The sequence below is a fragment of the Theropithecus gelada genome, chromosome 3 (genome assembly GCF_003255815.1).
Source record: "Theropithecus gelada isolate Dixy chromosome 3, Tgel_1.0, whole genome shotgun sequence".
Lineage (NCBI taxonomy): Eukaryota > Metazoa > Chordata > Mammalia > Primates > Cercopithecidae > Theropithecus > Theropithecus gelada.
Window position 1 is genome coordinate 11,594,499 of NC_037670.1, and position 20,091 is coordinate 11,614,589.

Sequence of the window (20,091 nt, forward strand, 5' to 3'; positions counted from 1 at the left end):
CTCACCGGTTCTTCCTCCCTCCGGTCATATGAAGGAGGAGGCCAGGGGAGGAAATCCACTCAGACTAATTTGTAAGCCGGTGTGATTCACCATCGTCGCTTTCCCTCCTCTGGGCAGGCGGCGGGGGGGCTCTCCACTTGCTCAGGCCTGTCCCTGGCCTTCGGGAGCCCCTGCCACGGTCCCTGGCGTGCTGCCTGGAGGCAAGAGCCCTTGCTTGCAGAGGCCTCAGGGCAGCGGGAAGCCAAAGCCAGAGGCAGGAAGCAGGAGTTTTAGGTCTGCTACCCCCTCTGTAAGCCCAGAGCCAGGAGGCACCAGGGCCAGGCTCACAGACCAGGCATGGAAAGCCTGCAGCCTGGCCACTGTCCCGCTGCCCGAGCCTGGAAAGGGGCAGGCACCTGTCGCGGTCACACAGCCCGCTTTCTGCAGCAGGTACAGGCAGCTGGGACTGGAATCCAGGCTCCCGTCCCCAGAGCTGGGTTCTCCTTTCCCCCTGGCCTGCTGAACACCTGTGGAATGTATGGTTTGTCTCCCTGGAGAGGAATGCCAGGACACCAGGAGAGGAGCCCTGTCTGGGAGATTGAGGCACACAGTTTCCTGCTGCAGAAAGCGGGCTGTGCAGCATCGTGGCAGGACCTGGCCCCAGCTCTGGGAGGAGGACTCAGTCACTAGAGCTCAGGGACATCGCAGTCAGCTGTAGTAGGGGGTGACTGGGAGGGAGCAGGAGGAGGGGAGAGTTTGGATGAGCAGAACCTTTTGGAAGCTTCCTTCTGGAAACACTAGAAAGAGGGGCTCTTGTCCTGGCCCCACCCCTCTCTCTCTCTCTCTTTTTTTTGTTTTAGAAATGGGACCTTGATCTGTTGTCCAGGCTGAGTGCCTCCCACCTCAGCCTCCTGAGTAGCTGGGTCTAGAGGCATGTGCCACTGATATAGGAGGGGGGACAGGGAAGTGCTGGGAAGAGAAAGGCAGGGTCCCTGGCGAGGGTTCCACCCTTGGGCCTGTGCCCACGGACCTAGGTGAGGACAGGCACTCATGTTTACATGCCCAAATGTTGCATTTTGCAAGACCACCCTGGCTCACCACACCCTGCCCCCACCGACCCATCCTGTGCCTATGAAATCCCTGAGACCCTAGTGGGCACACACACAGGCGGCTGGACATCAAGAGGAGCAGAGGATGGGAAGAGCACACTGACAGCACTGGCAGATGCTGGCAGGCCATCGACGGGCTGAATAACACAAATGCCCAGGGGAATTTGGCCGGGGATGGTCGGAGGAGAGTCTGGCCGCTGAGCACCTTGAAAATCACCTTCCCACTCCATCCCCCTTCTGGCTCCCCATCATCTGCTGAGAGCTACTTCCACCACTCAGTAAAACCTCGCACTCATTCTCCAAGCCCACGTGTGATCCAATTTTCACACGCATCAAGGCAAGAATCCCAGGATACAGAAAGCCCTTTGTCCTTGCGATAAGGCAGAGGGTCTAACTGAGCTGATGAATACAAGCCACCCACAGATGGCAAAACTGGAAGAGCATCCTGTAACACACGCCCACGGGGGCTTCAGGAGCTGTAAGCCTCCACCCCTAGATGCTGCCGTGAGGTCGGAGCCCCATAGCCTGCCTGTCTGCATGGTCCCCCTAGAGGTTTGAGTAGTGGGTCACAGAAGAAGCAAGCCACACCCCCATCGCATGCCCTGTGAAGGGGATAAGGGAACTTTTTCGCTTCACCACTACGCCTGAATATTTTTTTAATTAAAAAAGTTTTTTTTTTTTTGTAGAGACAGAGTTTCACCATGTTGCCTAGGCTGGTCTCAAACTCCTGGCCTCAAGTGATCCTCCCTCCTCAGCCTCCCAAAGTGCTAGGATTACAGGTGCGAGCCACTGTGCCTGGCCTCTGACTCCACTTCTTACCTGCCTTGGGTGAGTGACTTAACCCATGTGTGCCTCAGTTTCCTCATCCAGAAAATGGGGTATGGACTGAATGTGAGGATACGTGTTTTAAGACATAGCCTGACCTTCTGTGTTGTATAGTAGCTGCTCTTCTTATTATGATGATGATATTCCCTTCCCCCAAGGCAGGGGATCAGCTGTACCCGGGCCTGAAGGCCTGAGGCAAGCTCCAGGGACAGTTAAGCTCTTCAGCCCCTGGGGACCCGTGGGCTCACTGCCTGAACCCAGCACTGCCGGCCCTGGCAGCTGATCAGATGTGGCGGGCCCCAGATGGACAGTGGCAGCCTCTGAGGTCGAGCTGGGGCTGCTGGGGCTGCACTAGACACAGGAGAGGCTTTCCAGGGCAGGTGCGGGCTCTGTTTGGCAGATGTACTAGAGAATTCTTGGGCGGGGCCAGGCCGGGTGGGGATGGATGTGTGTGTGTGAAGCCAGGGTGGAATGGAGGTCTCATTTTTCAGTTCTTCCTCATCAGGGTCACCTCCATTTTTCTTTTTTCCTTTTTTTTAAGAGACAGTATCTCACTCTGTTGCCCAGGCTGGAGTGCAGTGGCACAATCATAGATCACTGCAGCCTCAAACTTCTGGACTCAAGCAATCCTCCTGCCTCAGCCTCCTGAGTAGCTGGGACTACAAGAACACACCACCATGCTTGGCTACTGTTTTTTATATTTTGTAGAGATGGGGGGTCTCACTATGTTGCCCAGGCTGGTCTTGAACTCCTGGCCTCAAGCGATCCTTCCACCTTGGCCTCTGAAAGCTCTGGGATTACAGGCGTGAGCCACCACGCCCATCCCATTTTTCTTTTATTTGTCTCTTTGCTTTCTCTGTTCATTGAGCATTTCAGAGCTCTGAGGGGGTCCCCTGGCCTGGGGGTGCATAGTGGGGGTCCTGATAATAGGCATATTGGGAGAAGGAGACCCTGAGGGCCAGGTTGGTGCAGAAACCCTCTCCACAAGCAGACCGGGGAGTGTCACACCCTCCCATTCCTATGAGACCACGGAGCCTCCTAGAGGGTGATGTCCCACCCAGAGTCCCACGGCTCCAGAGGTCGGGCCACACTGCAGTCTGAGTGGGTCCCAGCCGGCATGGCTGACCCCACCCTGGGCAACACTCCCTGACGACTCAAGGCCAAATCTTCCCATTGGGGTTGCCGGCCTCAACTTACTCTCTGTCCTTGGCCAAATGCCCCTTCCTGGGCCTTGGTCCCTTGGCTCTGGAGAAAACAGTTGGCCCAGGGCTCTCGGAGATCCTGGAGGCTTAGGCAGTCCCTGTGTCCGTGGTTTTTACCCACGGATTCCCCCCAACCCCACCCACTCTGAATGGCCCAAGGCAGGTGCCTGGCAGGGAGGCCCCTATCCTGTCCTGGATCACCTTCCATACTGAGCCTGGTGCATGCCAGGGGCCTTGGGAGGACCACTATTTAAGGGCCATCTCTGAGCGATCCCCAGGCCAGCTGCAGCTCCAGGGAGCTCTCCAGACCATGGTAGGCTGGGGTTGTTCTGCCTCTGCCACGGCCACCTTCCTTTCACCTCCACCTCCTCCCTGGGGAGCTCAGGCCTGTGGCTGTTGTGTCTTTGGCTTCAGCACTTCGGTCTCCTCCCTCCTACCCCTGACCCTGACTGTGACCCTGACCTTATCCGCAACTCCTTTTCTTTTTCAGACAGAATCTCACTCTGTCGCCCAGGATGGAGTGCAGTGGCTTGATCTCAGCTCACTGCAACCTCCGCCTCCTGGCTTCAGGTGAGTTTCCTGCCTCAGCCTCCTGAGTAGCTGGGATTACAGGCGCCCACCACCACACCCGGCTATTTTTTTTTTTTTTTTTTTTTTGTATTTTTAGTAGAGATGGGGTTTCACCATGTTGTCCAGGTTGGTCTGAACTCCTGACTTCAAGTGATCCACCTGCCTCAGCCTCCCAAAGTGCTGAGATTACAGGCGTGAGCCTCTGCGCCCAGCCTCATTTCTCAACTTTGACCTCATTCTGTGACCTTGACTCCGTGTGTGATTCTGACCTTCACCTCCTGCCTGAATTCACCCTGCCTCTCACTGACCTTCCTGACCTTGATCTCATGTTGTCCCTGGTCTGACCTCCTCTTCCCTCTTGATGCCGTGCCTGGACCTGTCCCAACTGGGACTCCTCTCCACGTGGGTCCTGATTTCAGTCTCTGCATTCCTGAACTTGGTGGGGACTGCTGGAGAATGAGGAAGAGGAGGGTGGCGAGAGACGGGGTGGGCAGGGCCTGGGGGCTTCACAGGGGCAGTGGCTCTGGGGGCACGGGTCCCCTGGGAGGGCCGGGGGTCAGTGTTCGCAACAGCATGGCACCTCTGGAGCTCTGAGGTCCCCCTGCTCACCTTTGCCTGTGCACCTCATGTGACGTGGGACTTGCCCTGGGCTCCTGCCCCTGGGGACTCCCTGCGGGGTATCAATCTAGCTGTCCCTCTGTGCCTGCGTCTCATCTGCCTCATTAGTTAGTCCCTTTTGGCCCAGAGCTCTGACTTGGCTGTCAGTCTCAGCTTGTCACCTCCTGACTGCCTGAGGGCCTATATGGATTGCCTGTCTCCAGCGGGACTGTGAGCTTCTTGGGGACCAAGATGGGGCCTGATTCAGCCCTGGGTCCCCAGGACTGGGCATGGGCCTGCCTGGAGGTCCGCATGTGTCTAATACATGTCCTGATGCGTTGAGGTCGACATGTTCTTGGTTTTACAAATGGGGAAACAGGCTCAGATAAGACAAGTGAATTTCTTAACATCACAGAGGCTGGGAGCAGCCACGCCAGGCTTTGAACCCGGATGCGGGTGACCCCCTTCTTCCCTGAGATGTTCCTCTCTGGGGAATTGTATTTTATAGGGGCCGTTCTCAAAAGGAATTTTCAAGACAGCTGAGCTGCAAAGACCCGAGGGTTTAGGACTCTCTTGCGCAGTAGAGAAAATGACCTCTCCCTCCGTCGTGGAGCTCTGGGACACTGTAGGGTGGGGGTGTAGCCAGGGGGATCATGAGAGCCTGGGAGCTTGGGGGGCAGGGACTGAGGACGCCAAGGCCATGGCCAGGTCTGCCAGAGAAAGGGCAGAACCTCCCACAGACGGAAGTGATCACTTTTTATTAATCGGAGGAAATGTATATGTAATTATGTGAGATGAACTCTGCGGGGAAGTTCTTTTCTTTATGATGTCTGAAAGGATTTATAAATATTACAGAGGTTTTACAGCATCATAACGTTCCCGGCTGCCCTGGCAGCCCCCTTTCAAAGGATTAGTAGAGACAAGGCACCCAGTAAAAGCTAATTATAAGTCAGCCGGCACTTCTGCCCCCGTCAGTCGAGGGCTCCTGGGCAGGGGTGGGGACAGCAGTGAACTGGGGGCGGGGGAGACCACACAGGCGTTGGGGGGTGGGGAGCAGGGGATGAGGGGAATCCTCTGCTCTGGTGGGGGCGGGTAGACAAGGGCTTGGCAGGAGAGGGTGGTACAGGTTGTGATGGAGACAGGAGCTGGCGGTGGGAGCCCATGTCTGTGCCATCCCGTCCACCTCCCCCTCTGGAATCCAGCAATTCTTTTCCCCCATCAAGAGCCCATTCTGGGGCTCACAGCGGGGTTGTGGGGGTTGTAAGGATGGCTGCCGAGGGACAGGACCCTCGGGGGTTTTGGGGACCTAGGGCATTCAGGAAGTGCCCAATAGTGGACTTCCAGACACCATGACATCACAGAGGCAGGAAGGCTGGCCGGAGACCATCTAACTACTCAACGTGGGTGGCCTCCTGCTTTGCCTGCTGCGTAGGTTGGCCCTGAGTTCTGGGCAGCTATTTCCAAGCATTGGCTGATCCCCACTTTGAACCAGGTTCAGGGTGGGGACAGGAGAGACCAGAGATGGGGCAAAGTGAGTTTTACCCCTGAGATGTCCACTTAGTCGAGGAGACAGACGCACAGAGATACGTCAGGACAGTGTGATACGTGCTGTGGGGGTGACAGTTCACAGTGGAGCAGGGAGGGGAGAATGGCCTGGGGTCGGAGAAGGCTTCTCGGAGGAGGTGACAGGGAGCTGAGCCTACAGGATGGGTAGGAGTCTCTACATAGATTCTACAGGGAAGGCATTCCAAGCAGGGAATTCCAACAGAGCAAGGCATTCCAGGCAGGGGCAAACGCCGGGAGGGAAGGCAGCTGTGGCACACAGCAGAGGGCCTCGGTGAGAGGGAGTAGCAGCTCCGGGAGGGGGCAAGAGGCAGATCCCGTCGGGGGGGGCTAAGAGCTCAGTTGTTCTCTTGAGAACATGAAGAAGGTTTTTAGCAGGTGGTGATAAGGTCAGATTCCAGCTGTAGTGGAGGATGCTGGGGTGGAGATGGGGAGGCTGAAGGAAGAGATGCCCGCCTCTGCTCTGCAGTGCAGGCGCTGGCCGCCCACCTTCCGGAGCCCGGAGGACAGGGCCAGGAAGCAGCTGTCCAGCTCTGTGGGGGTGCACGCCATGCAGGCTTCTTGTCATGGGCTGGGAGAACGTCCTGATTACCTGCAAGGCTTCAGGGGGAGCCTTGTCTGTCTGCTGTGGGCACCGGGGAGGGCAGAGTCATTTTGGACTGCGATGCCCTGGGAGGTGAGACAGGGGGTGGGGGCTGACCCTCGAGGCAGGGGCCGCTGCAAGGCGTTGTCTGGTACCTCGCAGGCACCGAGAAGAGCTCGGAAAAGAGCAGAAGGCACTGCCAGCTCCAACGTCTTCTCCATGTTTGATCAGTCCCAGATCCAGGAGTTTAAAGAGGTCGGTCTGCTGTCCCATGGGGCTGTTGTGAGGATTCTTGGAATGCATGCCAGTTGCTCAAGGAGCTGGGCAGAGGCTCAGTCCTCAGTCTCGGGGGGCTGAAGATGTCATTATTACTATTATTATTATTATTATTTTGTTTATTTGACAGAGTCTGGCTCTGTCGCCCAGGCTGGAGTGCAATAGCGTGATCTCCGCTCATTGCAACCTCCACCTCATGGGTTCAAGCAATTCTCCTGCCTCAGCCTCCCAAGTAGCTGGGATGCTGGGATTACAGACACGCACCACCATGCCCGGCTAATTTTTTGAATTTTTAGTAGAGACAGGGTTTTGCCATGTTGGCCAGGCTGGTCTGGAACTCCTGACCTCAGGTGATCCACCTGCCTCAGCCTCCCAAAGTGCTGGGATTACAGACGTGAGCCACCGCGCTCAGTCCATTACTACATTTTTACATGATCATAGTTTTTTGTTTGTTTGTTTGTTTGTTTGAGACAGGGTCTTGCTCTGTTACCCAGGCTGGAGTGCAGTATTGCAGTCAGTGCTCACTGAAACCTCAAATTCCTGGGCTCAAGCGATCCCCACCTCAGTCTCCTGAGTAGCTGAAACTACAGGCATACATCATTATGCCTGGCTAACTTTTTAATATTTTGTAGAGACAGGGTCTCATTATTTTGCCCAGGCTTGTCTCAAACTCCTGGCCTCAAGCAATCCTCCTGCCTCTGCCTACCAAAGTGCTGGGATTGCAGGCATGAGCCACCATGCCTGGCCAATGACATTATTTTTTCAGGACACCATGGCCATGGCCCACAGCCTGGGTGTGTGACCTGTTGCCCTTGGGCAGCCTCTTCCTCTCTCTGTACCTGACCCTGTGCTTGCTGTGTGACCTGGGGCCAGGCTTTTTTCTCTCTCTGCACCTCAGTTTCCCTCTCTGTAAACTGGAGTTGCTGTGAGCCTGAAATGAGGGGTTGGGGATGGAGCACATCCCAGCTGGGCTACCAGAGGGACCTGCCCTGAGGCTCTTTGGGCAGCAGTCAGCAGGAGGATGGTCCTTGCCGGGGACTGGAAGGGTGGGTGGCCACTCAGCACCTGTGTCTCTGCCAGGCTTTCACCATCATGGACCAGAACCGCGATGGCTTCATCGACAAAGAGGACTTGAGGGACACCTTTGCCGCACTGGGTGGGTGAGCCAGCAGCCGGGGGAGCTTAGGGCCGGGCCATCCGGAGAGAGTGGGCAGCTGGGGCCAGCGGGGCAGTGTTCGCAGTGGGCGTGAGAGGCTCCTGTGCTGGGGAGCACAGGGGAAACACAGCCGCTGCCTGGAAAGTCAGGAGACCTTCCTGGGGGGTTGGAGAAGGACTCGGCCAGGGAAGGGGAGGACACTCCAGGGACAGGAGTAGCAGCATGGGCCTGGGCCTGGTGTAGGTGGCCCTGGGTGTGGGCAGGGGCCAGGAGAGCAGGGGAGAAGCTGAGTCGGAGGGAAAGACCCAACTCCCAGGTTGAGGTTTCTGCCCCCTCTAAGGCCCCAGGGAAGAGCCTGAAGTTGCCTATGCGGGGTTTAGGTAGCGGAACGGACGTAACCAGGCCCTGAGCCCCTGGGAATCTGAGTGTCCCCTGGAACCACGGGGAATCCCAGCATCCAGGCATCCACTGATCCCCTCCTGGGGCACAGGAATCCTGAACCTGCAGCCCCTGTGCACCTCAGCTGCAGCTTCTTGGGCCTCAGTTTCTTCACCTGTAAAATGGGGATGAGAGTGACTTGCTCCCCATCTCATGAGGCTGGGGGTAGCCAGAAACTGACTGTGGCCCAAATGTCCCCCAAAGAGTCCCCCAACGAGGGGGCAGGGCCTTAGGGCTGAGTGGGGGACATGTGGGACGGCGGAGTGGGGAGGCTCTGTGGGACCCTCCAAGGCCCAAGCTCTGTTCTCTTTTATCTTCCCGGGCGGCCCCACCTCTCACCTCCCACAGGCCGCATCAATGTCAAGAATGAGGAACTGGAGGCCATGGTGAAGGAGGCCCCTGGACCCATCAACTTCACGGTGTTCCTGACTATGTTTGGGGAGAAGCTGAAGGGTGAGCCAGGCTCTTGGAGTCCTGGGGGATGGCGGGGAATGGCAGGGGGATGTGTGTGGGAAGTGGGGGGCCTGACACACACACACCACAGGTGGGAGCATGATGTGGCCCCAGACACCAGCCCCCGGGTGCACGCACCTTCAGGGGCCCTGCCTCAGTTTCCCTCTCTTCACCACAGACTGGGGTAACCGTAAAGACTCCTGCTTTGGCCAGGCATGGTGGCTCACGCCTGTAATCCCAGCACTTTGGGAGGCTGAGGCGGGCGGTTTGCTTGAGTCCAGGAGTTTGAGACCAGCCTGGGTGATATAATGAAACTTCATCTCTACTAATACAAAAATTAGCCAGGCATGGTGACACATACCTGTAGTTCCAGCTATTTTGGAGGCTGAGGTGGGAGGATCGCTTGACCCTGGCAGGTGAAGGTTGCAGTGAGCCGAGATCACACCACTGCACTCCAGCCTGGGTGACAGAGCAAGACCCTGTCTCAACAACAACAACTAAACCCTGCCTTTAACCCCTTCGCCCACCATCAGGACAGTGCTCCCCATCCCACTGCCCCCAGCCATGCTGCTTCCCTACCTTCCTACCTGTGGGCTCCTTTTGCCCGCTCTGCACATGGGGCTGGGGGGACAGGCAGAGGATGCTGGAGGGAAGGTGTTTCCAAAAGATGCTGTGGTCGACCCTCATGCAGAGCGAGTTACTCCCCTTGTCTTTTTCTGTGGCCACTGGAGCCCCCGGAGGAAGGATCAGGGAGCCTCATTCACAAATGAAGAGACTCAGACCCAGAGGAGTCACGAACCCTGCCCCAGATGCCCCAGCAAAAAGTGGCCGGGATGGAACCTCAACTCCAAACCCTGGCTCTGACCACTGTACCCGCCCGAGACACAGCATTAGGCGTGGGGTGGAGGGTTGGGGCCATCTGTGTCCTCTTTCTGTCCTGGCCCCAGGGGAGCTCTCCCATAGGGACGTCCTGGAGCTTGAGAGTTCCATGGTTAGAAGGAAGGGCCAAGGCTGGGCGTGGTGGCTCATGCCTGTAATCCCAGCACTCTGGGAGGCCGAGGTGGGTGGGTCACCTGAGGTCAGGAGTTCGAGACCAGCCTGACCAACATGGTGAAACCCTGCCTCTACTAAAAATACAAAAATTAACTGGGCATGGTAGTGGGTGCCTGTAATCCCAGCTGCTTGGGAGGCTGAGGCAGGAGAATTGCTTGAACCCGGGAGGCAGAGGTTGCAGTGAGTCGAGATTGGGCCACTGTACTCCAGCCTGGTAACAGAGCCAGACTCCATCTCAAAAAAAAAAAAAAAAGGAAGAGCCAGCTGGGGCAGTGGTCCCTGGGAGGTGGGCACTGTCAGCCCCCCACCCTCAGGCTGCCCCTGGCAGGCCTCCTCCCTTGGACCCCCTGCCTTGGTTAGGCCTAGGGTCAGGCCCTGGCTTCCCATTGACTCCTAGGTTGACCTTGCACAGATTTATCTGCTTTCTGGCATCAGTTTTTTGGTCTGTAAAATGGGCTTATAATAGTTTCCTGAGCCCGCTGTAACAAATTCTGTGAAACTGGGTGGCTCGAAACAACAGACATGTATTCTCTCACAGTCCTGGAGACTAGAAGTGCAAAATCTGGCAGAGGATTTGGGGAGAATCCATTCCTTGCCTCCCCAGCTTCTGGTGGCTTTACCTCTCTCATCTCTGCTTCGTTGTCAATGGTCCCGTCCTCTTCTATCTAACCTCCCTCCACCTGCCTCTTTGTTTCATTTTGTTTTGTTTTTGAGACGGAGTCTCACTCTGTTGCCCAGGCTGGAGTGCAATGGCGCAATCTCAGCTCACGGCAACCTCCACCTCCAAGGTTCAAGCGATTCTCATGCTTCAGCCTCCCAAGAAGCTGGGATTACAGGCGCCCGCCACCTTGCCTGGCTAATTTTTTTTTTTTTTTGTATTTTTAGTAGAGACGGGGTCTCACCACATTGGCCAGGCTGGTCTCGAACTCCTGACCTCAAGTGATCTGCCCATATTGGCCTCCCAAACTGCTGGGATTACAGGCATGAGCCCCAGCGCCTGGACTCTACCTGCCGTTGGATTTAGGTCCTACCTGGATAATCTAAGATGATCTCTGCATCTCAGGATGCTTAACTTACATCTGCAAAGTCCTTTTTTCCAAATAAGGTGACATTTGCAGGCTCTGGTGGACATATCTTTTTCTTTTCTTTTTTTTTTTTTTGAGACGGAGTCTCGCTCTGTCAACCAGGCTGGAGTGCAGTGGCGTGATCTTGGCTCACTGCAAGCTCCGCCTCCCGGGTTCGTGCCATTCTCCTGCCTCAGACTCCCAAGTAACTGGGACAGGTGCCCACCACCACGCCCGGCTAATTTTTCTGTATTTTTAGTGGAGACAGAGTTTCACTGTGTTAGCCAGTAAGGTCTCAATCTCCTGACCTCGTGATCCACCCACCTTGGCCTCCCAAAGTGCTGGGATTACAGGTGTGAGCCACTGCACCCGGCTTCTGGTGGATATACCTTTTTAGGGGCCACCATTCAGTCCACCACAGGGTGATCCGACCTGACATCACAGGTTTGATGGGGTGAAAAATCAGTACTCTCATGGGTTGTGACCTGCTGGGGGGTAGAGCAGCCTCCACGCACCGTGTCCCAGCAGATCTAGAGCCAGAAGGAAGGCAGCCATCAGCCTGGGTGTGAGAGATGAGGAAACCCAGGGCTGGGGAGGGCAGGCTCATCCGGAGCAGGCTTTGAACGTGGGGCTGTCTAGCTGAATCAGGAGCATCACTGGGCCCACCTCCGGGCAGCTTGTCGGGGCCTATTTCCAGGACCATGTCTGCCTCCTGGAAGAGCTCAGAAACCCAGGAGGCCGGGAGAGAAGAATGCTCTGTGGGAAAGATATGCGTGACTCTAGCCAGCAACTTCAAAGGAAGCAGACAGGCCTGATTCTTTTATCCAGAGGAACGTCACTGAAGGAGGCCTGTTAAAGGCCGGCGGGAGGGCCTGGGGAAGTGGCCTCTGGTTCTGCCAGAGTGGACGGCCCAGGGCCCAGCCCAGGAGGTGAGGCGGTGAGCACCTGCCACCCCTGGTGCTGGACGTGGGCCAGGGGCCCTGCTGCCAGAGCAGGAGTTTAGAGAGGCCTCCAGGAGTGCTCAGGGGAAGGGGAGGGGACTCTGTCAGCTCACGGTGGGCCCCAAACCTGTTTCGCAGATGGGAAGATGGAGACAAAGCTTGTGTTAGTCCATGGTTGAGCTGAAGCTGTGACCCAGGGCCTGGTGTGGGCTGCAGGGCTGCAGCTTTTTCTCATTTTTGCAGGGGCGCCGGGACTGGGGCTCCGGCTGAGCCTGTTGTGCAGACGTGGCCAGACTGCGTGAGAGGCCGGTGGGAGGGGACAGGAGCCGGGAGGGCAGGGGGCTGGGGCGGGCGCCACCTCACCCCACTAATTGGGAAGAGGAGACTGTGTCATGAGATTCCCAACGATGATGGGGGGAGGTAGCCACTCTGTAGCAGATTTTATGAGGTTTGCAGTCTCAGGAACAGAGGTTTTCTCTGTGGAGGAGGGAAGGGAGGACTGCCAGCCATGGCAATAGGGAGTGGCAGGGCTGTGCTGGGTGCCTGAGAGCCTGAGAGCCTGAGCTAAGTCCATGTGCATGGTCCGCAGGGGGACAGGCTGGAGCCGGCCACAAACCTGCCCAAGCAGTGAGGCCTCTTCAAAGACGCTGGGAATTTTCAACTAATCAGTGAAACCTGGGAGGCTGTGGCCTTGGAAGCAAATCCCACGTGGGTGCCTCTGGTCACTCAACCCTCACCCGCTTGGAGGCACCCCCCAACCCCTGCCTGCTTGGACAGGCTGTGAGAGCCTGGAACCCTGCCCCTGCTGTGCTCTGGGCTGAGCCTCTCTGCTGGGCACACGAACTTCCTGCCACTCTGCCCAGAGGCAGTCCATGGCTCTGCCCTCTAGAAGTTCCCAGGCCAGTGAGGCCAGCATGTGCCAGGCTTTTTCACTCTGTGCCAGTTTCAGAGATGCCTGGAGACTCAGACACTGCCCCACTCCTGGCTAGTTCTTAGTCTGATGTGGGAGGCACACATGGCCCTGACCCAGTCTGATGGAAGAGGCACAGATGGGCTTGATCTGGTCTCATGGGGGAGGAACAGATGGCCCTGACTTAGTCTAATGGTGGAGGAACAAATGAGGCCCTGATCTAATCTGATGGGAGAGGCACAGATGGCTGACTCAGTCTGATGGAAGAGGCACAGATGGCCCTGACCCTGTGTAATGGGAGAGGAACAGATGAGGCCCTAATCTGAGGGGAAAGGCACTGATGGCCCTGACCCAGTCTGATGGGGGAGGCACAGATGGCCCTGAGCCAGTATGATGGGGGAGGCACAGATGATCCTGATCCAGTTTGATGGGAGAGGTAGAGCTGACCCTGACCCTGTCTAGTGGTAGAGAAACAGATGAGGCCCTGATCGAATCTGAGGGAAAAGGCACAGATGGCCCTGACCCAGTCTGATGGGGGAGGCACAGATGGCCCTGAGCCAGTATGATAGGGAAGGCACAGATGACTCTGATCCAGTCTGATGGGGGAGGCACAGATGACCCTGATCCAGTTTGATGGGAGAAGCACAGATGACCCTGATCCCATCTGATGGGGAGACATAGATAAGGCCCTGATATAATCTGATGGAGGAAGCACAGATGGCCCTGACCCAGTCTGATGGAGGAGGAACAGATGGCACTGACCCAGTCTAATGGGGGAGGCACAGATGGTCCTGACCTAGTGTGATGGTGGAGGAACAAATGGCCCTGACCTAGTCTGATGGGGGAGGCACATGGCCCTGCCTGACCCAATCTGACTGGCAGGAGCACAGGGTGGCAGAAGGAGCAGGGGACTCTGGAGTCCACAGAGGTGGGTTTCAATCATCCTTTCTCTTATCAGTGGGCTTTGGGCATGTAATGAAACCTCTCTCAGCCTGTTTTCTCTCTGATAAACTAAAACGACCACATCTACTCCATGGGTGCTCTGAGAGCTCCAGGGGATAAAATCTTAAAGCTGCAGGCATAGAGCACTCAGATTTGTTTGCAGCCCTGATGGATACACGTTTGTTAAAACCTTACCATGAATGGTATGTTATCTTAGCTGCTCCTGTGAGGTGGGTGTCAAGCACCATCTCTGTCCCCTTTCACCAATGACACGGTTGAGCACTGAAGAAAGGAAGGGGGCACCCTCGCGTCCACAGTGAACAAGGGGGACACGGTGACAGAGGGGGAAAGAGCACCAGGCAAGGGTGGCCAGGTCACCTGCTGTCATTCACGCAGCCTGTGAAGCCTTGGGCAAGACCCTTCCTCTCTGTGGGCTTCTGTTTCCCACTGGTGCAATGCGGGGGCTGCACATTCAATCCCGTTGTGGGTATCAGATTCGTTTCTTCTAATGACATCTCTCCCCAAGACTATGCTGTGAACGTGATAAAAGCAGAACTTCTCTGGCTTCACTTCTGCCCCCCGAACCCCCTCCCTTGGCCCGTGGGCCCACCTAACCCCACTTCTGGCCGGGACAATCTCTCAGACCCCTCCAATGCCACTGCCCAAGCCCCAGCCTTTTGGCGTCCATGTACAGAACTCTTTTTCTTCCACCCACGACGTCTTGTGCACAGCCTGGGTAACGCGTGAGCCCCAGAGTCATGCCCCCCTCCTTCACGGGTCATGCAGCAGACTTAGCTGTGAGACCCTGGACAAGTCACTTAACTTCTCTGGGTCTCAGCTTTTCCATCTGTAAAATAGGGAAGGGTTAAGCACAAAGTAAATGCTCAATCAGGGTCTCCATGTACAGTTGCACACGTTGTTCACAAAAATATATATGCGGTACCCTTGTCTATGATTACAATGACCTGTTTCCCTCCTTGCTCTTGCTTCAAGTGAGCTCGGCCCTCGCTGTGCAGTGGAAGTTGGGGAAGAAGTTCCCCAGAGCTGTGCCTCTGTGCAGGGGCCGTGGGACTTGCCCCCATCCTCAGCCCCTGCCCAGCCTGGTGCCTGTTTCTGTGGGACCCTCTCCACCTGCCTCTCTCTCTGCCCCATATGTGCTGCTTATAGGCACGGACCCAGAGGAGACCATTCTCCACGCCTTCAAAGTGTTCGACACTGAAGGAAAAGGTTTCGTCAAGGCCGATGTGTAAGTTTCCCCCTGACTGCCTTGGGTTTTCCTGCCTGCAAAGGCTCAGGGGAATAAGCCAGCTCCGGGCTGGGGTCAGGATGGGTGGCAGCCCAGTCTCCTCTCCCAAAAGCCAGGAGCTGGGGATCCAGCCCAGTGATATCGCTTGATGTCCCTTCCCCTCTCTGGGTCTTGGTGTCCCCTTCTCTGTGTGTGCATGGAAGTAGAAATGGATAAGAAGTGGTGGGTCAGGCTGGGCGCGGTGGCTCACGCCTGTAATCCCAACACTTTGGGAAGCCGAGGTGGGCAGATCACTTGAGACCAGGAGTTCTAGACCACCCTGGTCAACACAGCAAAACCCTGTCTCTACTGAAAAGTAAAAAAAAAAAATTAGCCAGGCATGGTGGTGCGCGCCTGTAATCCCAGCTACTCTGGTAGCTGAGGCAGGAAAATCGCTTAAACCCAGGAGGTGGAGGTTGCAGTGAGCCAAGATCGCGCCACTGCACTCCAGCCTGGGCGTGCAGAGTGAAACTCTGTCTCAAAAAAAAAAAAAAAAAAAAACAAGTGGTGGGTCACTCCAAGAGAGCTTCCTAGTGGGGTGGGTGTGGGGGCAAAGGTGGGCCTTGAAGGATGACTACGGGTTGCCCAGGCTAGGGCGGGAACAGCATTCTAGATGAGAGAACAGAGAGCTTGGAGGGCCAGGGCTTGGAGTGTGCATATTTGTTTGGAGTTGGCTGCAGTTGGAGGGTGTGGGGGGAGGTGGTATAGGGGAGACTGAGCACAGAGTGGCAGGTGGGGCCTGTTGGAGAGGCTCACACCCTAGCCCCTGGACTCTCTGTCTGCCCTGGGAGCGTGGGAGAACCTGAGGAGGAGTTAGGGAAGGACACCATGGAGGCCAGCCTGGAGAAGGAGAGGAGAGGGTTGCAGCTCCCAGGAGGGTCATGGCCGTCGAGACGGAGTCGGGCAGACAGATAAGCAAAGAGCCAGGGACCAGTGCCCATAGGATCCAGGGTCTGGGGAGAGGACTGAGCCAGATCGTAGCCAGCACTGCCTCGGGCAAGAGGGCAGTAAGGACTGGGGAAGGTGACCGGCTCACTTGGAATGTATGAAGGGGAAGTGGCTGCAGGCAGCTGTCCGGCAGGCACTGGGGCTGCCATCGTGAGGGTAGGGGTGCCCCACCCAGTGACAACACGAGAGCAAAGAGCCAAGGATTGCAGGCAGGAGTGGGCGGGGGAGTGGCAGCCTTCCCAGGACCCAGGATTTAGGGCTGACCTCTGAGCTGTGCCCAGGCAGTCCCTTCAGAACCTTGCTGGACCTGAGGGTGGCCTGGGGCAGGTGAGATTCCTCCCCAGGCCCAGGCTTCCTGATCAATTACTGTAATGCTGCTGGCCTTCAGGTTTTGAGGCAAGTTTTGCTAGTTTTGAGATTCTCACATATGGAGGTGGAGTGGGGGGAAAGGGCAGATGCGGCAGGGGTGGAGGTGGAGAGGGTCTGTCCTGTTTCACACGTTCTCAACTCCAAGACCATGAGTCACATACTCCCCTGGGATGGGGAGGGGATGCTGAGGGTTGCTCCAGGCCACAGTTCTCCCCTTCACCCCTCCCTCGGGGTCTGTGGCTCCTACCTCCATCCTGGGGACCTGGGGAAGCATCAGAGGCATCCCTGGAGTGACCCCGAGCCCTCCCTCTACTGTCAACCACCTTCGCTCTCAAGGACAAGGCTGGAAAGACCCTTTGGGGCCCTAATTTGGGAACTGAAGACACTGCCTTGGGACATGGGACCTGGATCTGTAGCTGCAGGCCAGGCAGGCCAGACGGGCCACGACGGAGGCTCTGGTTGAAACAGAGTCTGTGAAAAGTCCCCAGCCTGGAGAGCTGGAAACTGTGACTGGCCCACAGAAACATAAATAATGGAAAATGTGCATTGGTCCTTAGCGAGGTCTGCCGCAGCTGGTGCCAGAGTGGGTGGACGAGGCCCCGCTCAGCTGTCTGACACCATCCCTGCCCACTGAGCTCCCTTAAGAACCCTGCAGGACCCTCCAAACTTGAAGGGGCACCAGTCCCTTGCAGGCCCAAGAGGACACAGACCTGGACAGGCCTTCCTATACCCTTGGCAGAGCACAAGCATCTTGTCGTCTCTAAAGCGCTTTGCGGATGTCAGTGAACATCACAAGCTGGAGAAAACAGTGTGTCCAGAATCAGGCAAAAGAGGCTCTGCGGTGGGGGACCTGAGGTGTCTCCCCTCAATGATACAGAGCTTAGTTATACTGCATGATGGGAAATCAGAGTAGCCCCCATGTTGGAGTCCCCAGGTCATTCCATTTGGTCCCCACTTGATGCTGGGAGGAAAGCCCACTTTATATAGAAAAAGAAACTGAGGTTCAGAGTGGCCCCCATGCTGGGGTCCCCAGGTCATTTCTTTTGGTCCCTACCTGATGCTGGGAGGAAAGCCCACTTCATGGAGGAGGAAACCGAGGTTCAGAGGCTACTGGGCCATTGGAGTAGCCTGGCCTCCTGAGCCAGGACATCCCCCTGCCCCCACTTGCCCCTCATCACCCCTGGGGTCTGCATGTTCAAGCCGGATATCCCTTTCCCTGAACATGACTGTGTCTCTCCCTTGAACAGCATCAAAGAAAAACTTATGACCCAGGCAGACCGCTTCAGTGAGGAGGAGGTAAATTGGGATTTTGGTGGATCACAGCGGATTCTCTCCTCTGGCTGCCACCTGGCCTGGTGCAGGCTGACTTTCTGCTCCTTCCCAGGTCAAGCAGATGTTTGCAGCGTTCCCCCCAGATGTGTGCGGCAACCTGGACTACAGAAACCTGTGCTACGTCATCACTCATGGTGAAGAGAAGGATTAGGGGATCACGAGTCTCCCCGGCGTTCAGGGGCAGCAAACACTGTTGCAGGGTGTGACAGGGAGCTCTTGCAGCCGGCGGGCACAGGAAAAAGTGTTCCCTTGTCTATGGTTGGGGACAAAGCAAGAATAAATAATGCTAACGAGGTCTGAGTTTGTGCGGTAAATGCTCCAGTGAGGGAGAAAACGAAACATTCCTATCTTGTTGGTTTTTCCAAAACTTTTTTGTTTCTCTGGCTCTGCTCAAATGTTCCCGAGGAGCTGGTGTTTAGAGCTAATTGACAGTTTTAACGATTCCCAGCTAAGCCACAGGATATTGCCTTCATTTATGGAGCTTTTATTAAGCACCTAGTGCGTGCCAGAGGCTGTGCTGGTCCCAGGGATTCTCAGAAGAGCCAGAACTGTCCCTGGGCAGGAAGATGCTGCTGACTGCAGTGAGGGAGGCAGAGGAGGGGGCAAAAAGTGGGGTGGGGACATCGGTGGGAGGAGAACGGAGAAGCACGGGAGAAAACTGGCCGCAAAGAGCTGGCTAGAGGCGAAGACGTCAGAAGGGAAGAGGTGGCTTCAAGGGATGTTTAGGGGGTAGGCAAGGATTTCTTAAACGGGACACACATAGCTCTGACCATAAAAGTGGATACATTGGACTTCATCAAAATTAAAAACTTCTGGTCACCAAAAGATGCAATTAAGAAAGAAAAAAGGCACTGGGCCAGGAAACATACCGGCAACACATACATCGTGACAAGGATCTCATATCCACAGGATATATATTTTTTTAAATCCTTCATATCTATAATAGAAAGATTATAACCCCAAAAAAGGTAGATGACAAGAATAATATTCAAATGGCCATAATGATCTGCAAAGAGGCCGGGCACAGTGGCTCAGACCTGTAGTCCCAGAACTTTGGGAGGCCGAGGCAGGAGGATTGCTTGACGCCAGGAGTTTGAGACCAGTCCAGCAACATAGCAAGACCCTATCTCTACAAAAAAAATAAAAATAAAAATAAAATAAAAATTAGCCTGGCATGGTGGTGCACGCCCATAGTCCCAGCTACTCAGGAGGCTGAGGTGGGAGGATCACTTGAGCCCAGGAGTTGGAGGCTGCAGTGAGCTGTGATCACACCACCGCACTCCAGCCTGGACGACAGCGAGACCCTGTCTGAATAAATAAATAATAGGGCACTCATACATGGGAATAGCACATGGCAATAAGAATAAACTATTGATGTACACAACAGCTTGGCTGATTGCTCATATGTACTATGTTATATGGAAAAAGAGGCAAAAGAGTGCACACTTAAAAAAAAAACTTTTTTTTATTGAGATACAATTCACATACCATAAAACCCACTTTTTTTTTTAAAGACAGTCTCACTCTGTTGCCCAAGTTGGAGTGCAGTGGCGTGATCTCGATTCACTGTAACCTCCGCCTCCTGGGTTCAAGCGATTCTCCTGCCTCAGCCTCCTAAGTAGCTGGGATTACAGGCACGTGCCACCATGCCCAGCCAACATTTGTATTTTTAGTAGAGATGGGGGTTCTGCCATGTTGGCCAGGCTGGTCTCGAACTCCTGACCTCAGGTGATCCGCCCGCCTCGGCCTTCCAAAGTGCTGGGATTACAGGTGTGAGCCACCGCACTCTGCCTTTTACCACTACTTATAAACAGAATATTAATCACCACAAAATGAAATTCATTAGTGATCACTCCTTATTCTTCCTGCAAGCAGCCCCTGGCAACCATGAAGCTACTATTGCACGTCTCTATGGATTTGCCTGTTCCAGACATTCATATAAATAGAATCCTGCAATAGGTAGCCTTTTGTGTGTGGTGTCTTTCACTTAGCATAATATTTTCATGGTTCATCCTTGTTGTAGACTTTATTCCTTTATTTATTTATTTATTTATTTATTTATTTATTTATTTATTTCTGAGACAGAGTTTCACTCTTATTGCCCAGACTGGAGTGCAATGGCACGATCTTGGCTCACCGCAACCTCCACCTCCTGGGTTCAAGTGATTCTGCCACCTCAGCCTCCCAAGTAGCTGAGATTACAGGCGTGAGCCACCACGTCTGGTTAATTTTGTATTTTTAGTAGAGACGGGTTTCGCCACGTTGGTCAAGCTGGTCTCGAACTCCTGACCTCAGGTGATCCATCCACTTCAGCCTCCCAAATTCCTAGGATTACAGGCGTGAGCCACCGCACCTGGCTTCATTCCTTTATATAGCCAGATAAGATTCCATTTTATGGATAGATCACATTTTGTTTATTCATCAGTTGATGCACATTTGAGATATTTCTGTTAGCTATTATGGATAATACAACTATGAACATTTGTGTACAAGTTT

General features: G+C 55.1%; 1 protein-coding gene across 1 annotated transcript; it reads left to right on the plus strand.

Annotated features, from left to right (window-relative positions):
- The first annotated feature begins 1,606 nt into the window (after nt 1–1,606).
- MYL10 (myosin light chain 10) lies at nt 1,607–17,895 on the plus strand. The gene is made up of 8 exons (XM_025380566.1): nt 1,607–1,867; nt 6,591–6,683; nt 6,835–6,936; nt 7,785–7,860; nt 8,647–8,751; nt 14,829–14,907; nt 17,511–17,559; nt 17,648–17,895. The coding sequence occupies exons 1-8, from the start codon at nt 1,790–1,792 to the stop codon at nt 17,744–17,746; spliced, it is 681 nt and encodes a 226-aa protein (XP_025236351.1). The 5' UTR covers nt 1,607–1,789; the 3' UTR covers nt 17,747–17,895.
- Nucleotides 17,896–20,091: the final 2,196 nt, after the last annotated feature.